This window comes from Varanus komodoensis, unplaced genomic scaffold (genome assembly GCF_004798865.1).
Source record: "Varanus komodoensis strain SLA01 unplaced genomic scaffold, ASM479886v1 scaffold9, whole genome shotgun sequence".
Lineage (NCBI taxonomy): Eukaryota > Metazoa > Chordata > Lepidosauria > Squamata > Varanidae > Varanus > Varanus komodoensis.
In genome coordinates this window covers 7825111-7834842 of record NW_025336598.1, presented here as the reverse complement: position 1 = coordinate 7834842, position 9732 = coordinate 7825111, and the positions used below count along the sequence as shown (strand labels likewise).

At 46.2% G+C, this 9732-nt stretch overlaps 1 protein-coding gene across 3 annotated transcripts in view; it reads left to right on the top strand.

Annotated features, from left to right (window-relative positions):
• The first annotated feature begins 3905 nt into the window (after positions 1 to 3905).
• The window catches only part of NSG1 (neuronal vesicle trafficking associated 1), a 33448-nt gene continuing 27621 nt past the window's right edge, over positions 3906 to 9732 (top strand). For all 3 annotated transcript variants that reach the window (XM_044417715.1, XM_044417714.1, XM_044417713.1), the window contains exon 1: positions 3906 to 4034. In XM_044417715.1, coding sequence (XP_044273650.1) covers positions 3906 to 4034 — 129 coding nt within the window. The remainder of the gene's footprint in view (positions 4035 to 9732) is intronic.

Here is a 9732-nt window from a genome sequence, read left to right as displayed (position 1 = left end):
TACTTGGGGTAAAAGTCAGAAAACTCTGCATATTCTCGGATACTATCTCAGGGGTCTGTGAAGATAAATTATGGAACTAAACTATCTCAAGTTGGTCCCTGTTCCTAGTTACAAAGTTCATCCAAAAGTTGTTTTTTTTTTTTTTTGCTACTGCAATTCATGTAACTCTAATTCAAGTACTCTGTGATGGAACAGAAGGGACAAGGGAAGATTGTAAATTGTGACAGCAAGCCCTACTGGACACTGAGTAGGCATGGGTTGTCCTTATGTATGAAGTCAGCATACGTGGTGAAGCAAGGCGCATTTGCTTTCCAAGAAACCATGCAAAAACAATACAGTTTACTTAAGGTTTCCATGCTTCACCCTTGCTTGTCATGCATGACCCCAACAGCCATGTTTCCGTGCTGATTCCGTGCTTTCACCACGGCGTTTTGCAGCAAGAGCAGCCACAGATGCCAGGCTTGTCACTCTTCAAATCTGCCTGGCAACTGCTGAGTTGCAGGCAGCTGTGCAGGGATTGGCTGTCTCCATACTCGATTTCTTCCCAGCTGGCATGTAGCTTTCTGATGTGCAGCTGCAGCGATGGGGTCTTGCCAGCCATGGGGCATTACACTGGGCTGCACTGCCTCTAGCAGCAGTGACTGCAGAGACAGCCGTGCTCAGTGCTGCTGCCTGGTCACTGCCCTGTGCTGGAGCAGTGCTTGTGTTTGGTACCATGTTTGAGCCGTTCTGGGAGGCAGCGATCTCCTCATGTAAAGGGTACCCTGCATGCAAGGAGCACACAGGCAGCATGTGGGACCTCACAAACAGGGTACACATTCCAAGAAGACAATGTCTCCCATTGTCCCTCATCCTCTGCCCTGCTCCCCCTATGTACATGACAATTCTTGGTGTCTCTACGAAGCCCTGCTGCCTCCCCTCACACAGTTGTGGGACCAACACTATCTGCAAACTTTCCTGGGCAGATTCTATGATTCTACAGAGACATTAAAAAAAGAAACTGGACACCCATCTGAATGGGATAGTGGAAATTGGTGTCCTGCAACGGTTGGACCCAATGGCCTTCATGGCCCCTTCCAACTCTACTGTTCTATGATTATACAGATGCCCAGACTAGCACCCTTGGGTAAGTCAGGCCACTAGGGTGGCACTCTTCTTCCCTGGCATGGCTGCGCCACGCTGATGCCTTCCATGCGCCTGCCTGCAGGGGGGTAGTCCTTGGCAGTGTGTGTGGGACCTGTGCATAGGGGAGCATGGGCACACGGGCAAACATGGGAGTGTACTGACATGTTTGCACAGAGCAGGGCTGCACACAGGAATGTTCCTGTATGGCTGCTCTGGAACCAAAGTGCTACTCCAGTAAGTGGGCAACTGCCTTGTTGAAATAATAAACCCAGAAAAAAGGTATGCAAGGCCATGTCCAGGGGAGTGTGCGGGCCGCTGACAGAGAGGTGCCAAGGCAGGCAGGAGCAGTGCACCCTGGGATTGATTTTCAGTCTCAAGGGCTGATGGGATAGATGTGAGCCATTAGGAGGGAAGATGGAGAAGCGTGAAAACCATGCATGCACACAACTCATGCAAGTGCGTGATCCCAAGACTAAAGGTGAGATATGCTGTGCAGTTACAGTACATTGTGCATAGCATTGCTTAGCGTTGTGTGTGAATGCAGCCAGTACCATGTCAGCCAGTTTCTTCTTAGAACAAACTGCATGCTCCTCTGAATTTTCTTGGGCTTGCACATGTAGATCCCTTGAATTTCCCCACGCTGAAATACTGTACAAAAGGTTAGAAGGCTGAATCTGAGAGCTAATTCCATTGCATCGCACCTATAAATGTGGAATGATAACAATGCTTTATGGTACTGAGGAGCGTTCACATGCGCAAAAATATATTCCCAGCACCCCTGCCAGGGCCATCTTAACAGCATTATGGGCCCCGGGCAAAGCAGTGTACTGGGGCCCCTACGACAACTACTAGTTAATTTTGGAAGTTTTCCAATTTTCCAAGGGTTAACCTACACAGATTAGTATGGGGCCCACCGGCAAGTGCCCATCAGGCCCATGCGTTAAGATGGCCCTGACCCCCGCATCATCAGAAATGGACTGGAGGTGACTTTTTAGAGCGCGTGTGCAGCTGATCTGGAGAAATGCTGCCTGTCTTGGGTGGCAGTAGGCAGGACAGGGTGGGAAGCATCGTCCTAGTGGGGTTCCATCTAATTTTATGTTTTTGCTGTCGGTGGGTGCAATTTTGATTTGTTGAGACTTTTCCTCTAAGCTGCGGTGGGATTTCTTTTTCTAATTGGAAGATGGTATACAGAATACTCTTACTCATAAGAATTGCGGGGGGGGGGAGGCGAAGTCCGGCCTTCTGCGCACAGGCGGCACGATGACCCCCCCCCCCCCACAGGTGCTATCGTCCAAGGGGCCGACGCGGACCTCAATTTGCACTCACGGGCGCGCGGAACTCACGCGGTAGTCTTCGATGCTTTGGGGTTTACTGTAGCTGCAGTCTCGGAAACAAAGCCCCGAATCCCTCGCAGCCAGCTTCGAAAAGCAGACCGCTTGCACCAGCAGCTGCGCCACGAAGGGAGCCGAAAGGCTTGGACCTTCTGGGAATAAACCTGCGTGACTTCGTAGGGCCCTCTTGCACCACCGCGGTTTATTTGCGGGCGGGCTTGGTCAGCACCGTAACTGCTGATGGCTCTGAGGCACTTTCAGAGAGAGTCCTCCACATCTCTGCTCTGTTCCCAGATCTCATGCTGTGCATTCATACGCCTGCAGAGACAGACGCACACTCATGCACCTCGTTGCCTGCCGCAGCCCAAGCAAGCTCAGCGTCTAAATTCCCAACGGTTCCTTTCTGCTACTGGGGCTCCGGGAGGGGGAGGGAGTACGCGGTGGCTGCGTCACGTCGGAGGAGCTACTAAGGCTGCTGGTAGCGCCGTGCACCGCTCCCAAATTAACCCCGGCGGCGCTACCTTGGGTCTTCCCTCACTTTTCTTTGCTCTGCCTCCTCCCCCACAAAGCCGTTTGGGAGAGAGCAAGCACCCGACGTGCACCTCCGCCATTTCTCCAATAATTTTTATTTTGAAAAGCGGAGAGAAAAAGCGTCGACCGCTGGTTTCTTTCTGGGCAGGAGGCGCCTCCCTCCCTAAATAACGGAGCAGAGATCAGAGCAGAAGGAGCAAGAGGCAAGGTACGGTCGCGCGAATCGATGCTCTTTCCTCCGGGTGATGTGGGTGGGTGACGGCGCGTAGCGAGCACCTAATGGCCAGCAGCAGCACGGGGGGGGGCGACGACGACGACGCTAGCAGCTTTTCTGAGTCAGATCTCGGTGAAGCGGTGTCCGCGGAAAGGGTAGGACGGAGGACAAAGGAGGGAGGGAGACTGACTTAGAGGAGAGAAAGGGTGGGGGATGCAGGGAAGCCTGCTGATGAACCAAGCGGGGGATTGTTTATCTGCCCAAGAGATGGAGGCACGTTCCTCAGGAGGGCCACAATGATAGAGTGGGCTAAGGAGAAGAGACGAAAGGGAAGCCGGTGGGGCGGGGGCGGCTGGCTTTTGTGTCCACGGGCGGCCGCCTGCCCACCCTGCAACTTCCAGAACGAGCCCCTCGCGGGCAGCTCGCGCATGGCGTGCCTCATTGCGGTGAAGGTCTGAAGCGCCCGCGCAGCGCCTCCGCCGTGCCCTTTCTCCCCCTTGCGCCCACTCGCCCTCTCCGCCGCCGGGTTGGGAACGTTTTGGACAGCAGCAGCAGCAGCAGCAGCAGCAGCGACACCTCCTTCGGAGAAAAGCCTCTGGGCAAGTGCTCTCCATTTTTGGTGCAGTCGCGGTGTTCTTTTGACCCATCGTTTGCGTTTTCTGCACGTGTGCATTTTTTCAGGGCTCGGTTTCGTTCAGAAAAAAATGGTGAAGCTGGGAAATAATTTTAGCGAGAAGAGCACAAAGCAGCCCCTCTTGGAAGATGGATTTGACACCATCCCCTTGATCACGCCCCTGGATGTCAATCAACTACAGTTCCCACCTCCTGATAAGGTACAGTATCCCTTCGTTTCCACCCCAAACAATCACACCCTGAATTCAGACAAACAACAAAAGAATGAGGTACCATCTAGCAGAGAGAGCTTGCAAAGCAACATTTTAAAATCTAGGTTTCAGAATGTTTTTAGTCTTGAGAAATACATGGAAAGTAACAATAAGTTTCATTATTTTGCCCGAGAAGTAGGCTCATATTATTTATTCTCTGTTACTTAAACTGCATAATAAGATGTCTGAAACATTATTTTTCATATGCCACTATTTTCATCTTTCAACTCTAATGTAATCCTGCAATATCAATGTACTGTGCCTTGCAGTCAATGAATCTGCCTAATGGAGTTACACCCTCCTTTTCTTTAAATGCAAGGGAGCTTCAGAACTCTGTTTGGACACCCCACACCCCCAACCCTTTCATTAGGTTCTTCAAGCCTGGAGGGGCCTGGGCCTGCTTTCACACAACTGGTCTCTGTAAAAGCGGTGAAAATCCAGCATTGGCTTTAATTTATAAATTCATTTTCTGTGCTCTCTTACCAATGTTTTAAGGAAGGCATTTTCTTATAGTGGAATGGTGTCCTTAGAACAAAGCTACACTATAAATTTGACCTGCTTTCCTGTTCAGTCCTGGTCTTCTGGGAATGGCAGCGTGCACACAGAATGGCTAGTGTGGCTGATGTGTGAGGAAGGAACAACCATGACAAAGAATGCTCCGTACCCTTGCCAGGCTGTAAGTCCTAGATTTTGTGATGAAGCTGCATTAATTGATCAGAATAAACCAAGAGACTTTTGGAGAGACCCACTCTGTAGAAATATCTCCCCAGGGAGACTGATTTGGTGGTCAGAATATTTTTGGTGCTGGGCAAAGTGCCTGAGTTGGATTCATATCGGTGATATGTAGCAGCCCATCCATTTCCAGGAAAATGCTATAGAGAGGGCCAGGAGACTGCTGAACTGGTGCAACTGGTGAGGGGAGGAGGGGATTCTGAGAATTGGGCAGAGACAACATCTGGCCAGCAGAAGCAAATCCTGGCTCTAGCCTTTTCTGCTGCCAAGATATTAGAATTAAATTGTTCTTCTTGTTGCTGTTCTATTCACTTAGCAGTTTGTGATTATTTTTGTTCCTGTACTTTGTATTATACAGCTTTTTATTTAATTTCTATGTGAATGGCCCTGCAAACATGCTCAAAGGACAGCATATAGCATTTTAGAAATTAAAATTGTTTGGGAGAATGTCTGGAGTATGTTCTGAACCACTTTAACTAGCTTGTGCAGAAAAGTTGCAGACCGTGCTGAGAAAGGGATTTGGTAAATATAATGTGGATACGCTCTGGGGCCTGGCACTTGAGAGCAGGTCTGAACGCAGTGTCAGTTGTAGTCTTTAGTCTTTGTTGTAGCTGCTGCGCGTGCTTCTGTGCTTTTGTCCATGGATGGGTGTGGCTCTTGCCCACTAGGTACTACTTCACAGGCACACTAAGCCCAGCTACTCACTTGCTGCTGCAGAACTATGAAGACGGAAACTCCCAAATTATGCCTTCCTTATCAAATGTGGACTATGATAAGATAGTGTAAGTTCCAGAAGCAGATCTGTATGCATGCCTTGTCCTCTGGAAAATGTTACTGAGTTAGAGTAGTTCATACAGGCTTTCAGGAGCTCATTACTTTTGATGAATGACCTCCCCCTTTCCACATCAGAAATTCTTAAATATTGGCACATGGGAATCAAGTACATTTGGCATTCTGTGGTTTTATTTGATCTTATAATTTGGAGGACTCAATTCTGCTGTCAGTTTGTCGGTATAACTTAAGAAAAATTGCATGATTTGAAACACATAGGTCTGGAAAGCAAAGCTAAGCTTTAAGCTCGACCTTACTGTACTTGGATAAGTGAGAAATGAGCATTTCTGCCCTGATGAAAACCCGCATTGGTTTTACCCTGTGCACCATACTTGGTTCCATGGGAAAAGTATTTAGGACATCTGAGCTTTATAGACTTCCAGTGACATTGTTTCCTACAGCTGACTCTAGAATTGGGCCTTAGTCTTTTCTAGCTCTGGTTACTACATTTATGTTGTCCCTGCCATTAAAATTAATCAATGAATTTACTCTGCCTTTCACTGTTTAAAAGGGTAGGTTAGGGATATATGTAGTTTATGAAGTCTGTGTTTCACAGATTGTCAGGCACCTTATGTTTCCTTGTTTGCTCATTGACGGAATCAGATTTTTTTCTCAGTTTTTAAATTTTGTATCCCCCCCCTCCACGCAAATGTGCACTGTCACACTTTAAGTCTATGCGGGTCGGTGTATATTTATTTTTCTACAACCAAATTCGTGTAAAATTTTGGAATGTGAAAAACTGCTCTGGGAGTTTCGAATTCATAAAAATCAGCACCCATTTGAATCTACTGCAGATTTTCCTGACATCCCTAGGGCATGTACAGCTGCTAAGCCTGCATTTTGAAGAAAGGCCAGGTTGAAACAATTACCGCTGTCACATCTGGAGGTAGGGTCACCTGGAACAGGTTGCTGCTGATACCGATTTGGATGGTGCTTTCTGCTGAGTCCTACTCACTCCCCACAGAAAGCCTCCTGTATTGGTGGTGGGTTGTCTCCATGAAAGCTACACTTAAGAGTAGAAATATTCTTGTCAGGATGTGATTTAAGGCCTTTCCAGTTGAGGCTTTTATCGTGCAACATCCTTGCCTTATTCGCAGAATTTTATGGCGGGGAGCAGTAGGAAGGGGCTAGGATTCTAACCTGACCTGACCTACCCTAATGACACAATGTTCTTGCCACTTCCCTCCTGTGTTTCCTTACTACGCCTTCCATCTTTTTATTACAAGGAAATAGCCATTAATGAGGAAAACGTAACATAGCTTGGATTGGTAGTGATAGGAACCCCCTGTCTGGAAGCAGCCTTAGTTTTTTTGCTCAGGGTTCTTTGTTTCTGTCCCTCGCTTTCCCCAAGCAGTACCCTAACAGTAAAGACACCTGTGGTCATAGATAAGTATCTTCCCAAACAAATCCCAGTGTTGACTTCTATGACTTATGGTAGCATCAGAACTATGCTATGGGTGTATCCAGACATTAACAATGAACTTGCTGTAGAAGCACCTTTACTGCATTTTGTTTAGCATCAAATTTTCCCTGAAGTATTAAGCTTGGGGCCAGTCCTGTTATTTCTGTTTGTGACACTGATTGGCTGTCTTGTGTGGAATATGTGGAATACCATATTTTTCCATGTATAAGATGCTACTTTTTCTTAAAAACATTTACTTAAAAATGAAGGTGCATCTTATACAAGGGGGGCCGAAGGCTTGCTGGCGTGCGCAGGGTCGTGGCGAGCACGGGCAGGGCGGTGATGCGCGGGGGGAGGCAAAGTGGCGTGCACGGGCAGGGGGGCGGCAAAGCAGTGTGTGCACGGCGGCGGCAGCCTGTTTGCTGGAGATGGGTAGGAAAAGTGGGGGGCATCCTATACATGGGGGCATCTTATAGATGGAAAAATACAGTAGTTTTTCCAGCTTTTAAATGAATGACAATATTTTTAAAAATAAGGCAAAGGATTAGTGTGCAGTTCTGACTTAAATTTAAATTAATTAATTAATTCAAATTAATTAATTAATTTTGACCCTTAATTTTAAAACAAATGCACTAAGGCAGAGACTCTTGCTGAAGCATGTGGAAGAGGGCCAAGATGATCGACTGAGGTAGTATTTCAGAGAATGTTCAAAATACAGTTTCAGTTTTGTAAATTATTCTGGAATTCTCACTTCAGGCAAACAAGGAAAAACACTTTAGGACCCACAGTGCAGTCTGAAATATTTGATTTAATTAATTGTATAAATGTATTTTAAGTCCCTTGTCTTACCATTTGCGTCATTGTTACAGCCATCTATTTGTAGGATGCAAGTTTTTATGCCTTTTCTCAAAGAGGAAAGATGCTAGCATTAGCAGGGATTGATAGGCTCAAAGTTGAGTTCTCCACTACCAAGATCTTTAGCGTGCTTTCAGATTAGGCTTAAAGGTTGACTAACCTTTGGCACTATAAAAACTTCTTTGACATTATATTCTGTGGGGATTCAGCTGATGTTGTCTTCAGCTTGGAACCCTCTGTTTTTTCCCACCTCTTCTATCTTTTTTCTTACTGTAGAAAATCTGTGAAGAGTTGCATTTTCATTCAAAGATTTAATTTTTGGGATGGAGCTACCTGTGAAGAGAATGTAGCGGGTTAACAGTGTACCCTTTGTCATCCATGGGACATTGAAACACTATGTCTGTTAAGCATCTTGTTTTGGCAGGTACAAGGAGTTTAGATAGGATGATAATAGTACTCGCTATTTAAATAGTATTTTGTATATATTATCTCATTGGTCTTTAATAAAAGGCCCATAAAGCCACTGGTATAGGCAATGTTTCAAGCAGGGCACTAAGATCCAAGGACTTGGCTATGGATACTTTATGAGTTCACAACAGGGTGAGATTTGCCCTTGGGTATGTGTGCGCAGCCTCTTAGTGCACAACCTGTGCATGGTTAGACAAAAGTTCTGCAACTTCCAGCACCCCCACCTTAACCAGCTGGGAAATTTTCCTGTCTAAAAATTCTGTGTGTACAATTGTACCATTAGCTACTATATATGGCTGCTTTCAGGACCCCCTGAATCTCCATCAAGCTTTCAAAATGACCTCCTCTAATACCAGTTTCCTAAAGCTTTAAAAAGCAATATGATAATGAAAAGATGTTCTGCAAGGATCTAAGTAAGCTATCCAGCATTTGACTTAGCATACTCTCGTGAAACTGGGTTGATGCTGAACTCACCGGGTCTGATTTCCAGTTAACAGTACAGAGTAACCTTGGATTGTGAGTAACTTGGTCTGTGAGTGTTTTGCAAGATGAGCAAAAAGTTTTTCTAAATTTTAACTTGATAAACGAGCGATGTCTTGCAGTTCGAGTATTACACGCACTTTGCCTGCCAGGCAAAGCGTGTGTCACAACTGAGCGCCGGTTCTTCTCTCTCTCGCTGCAGGGTTGAGTACTGCATCATCTTCCACCCCCACGCCCCCAGCGTGCCCACAATCATGCCCATCCCCGCAGCACACCCACCTCCCCCCCAAGCACACCCGCTTCAAATTTTTGTGATAAAAAAAAGCTACAGACTGGATTAACCTTATTTACACTGAACCTTCTGGGGAAATTTGCTTTGATATACGAGTGCTTTGGATTACAAGCATGTTTCCGAAACGAATTATGCTTGCAATCCAAGGTTTTACTGTAATGCTATACATGCTTATTCAGAAGGAAGTTAGGAAATCTCATCATTTTCACTGGGGCTTACGTAGAGGTAAATGTGTACACAAGTGCTGCTCAAGCGTGCTTGCACAGTAACGTGGTTCCATTGTTCATGGCATTACTCATATCAGGTACCTGGATAGTGGCATAATGTCACTATTGTAAGGACAGAACATTATATGACTTTTTAAGATCACAGTTTTAGTTGCTCAGGAAATGAACTGTATGTGTCTATATATTTCTAACACTCTGTAGTCATAATTTCCAAACATAAAGATGGAAAAAGCACATGTTTATGAAACTACTTAAAATAGTGGTGAGAATACAGCCTCTGGCACAATCCCTAAGTAGTCTGAGAAGGTCAAAAGACATTGGTAGGAGGGACAAATGCCACGTTCTGCACCTAGAGAAAAG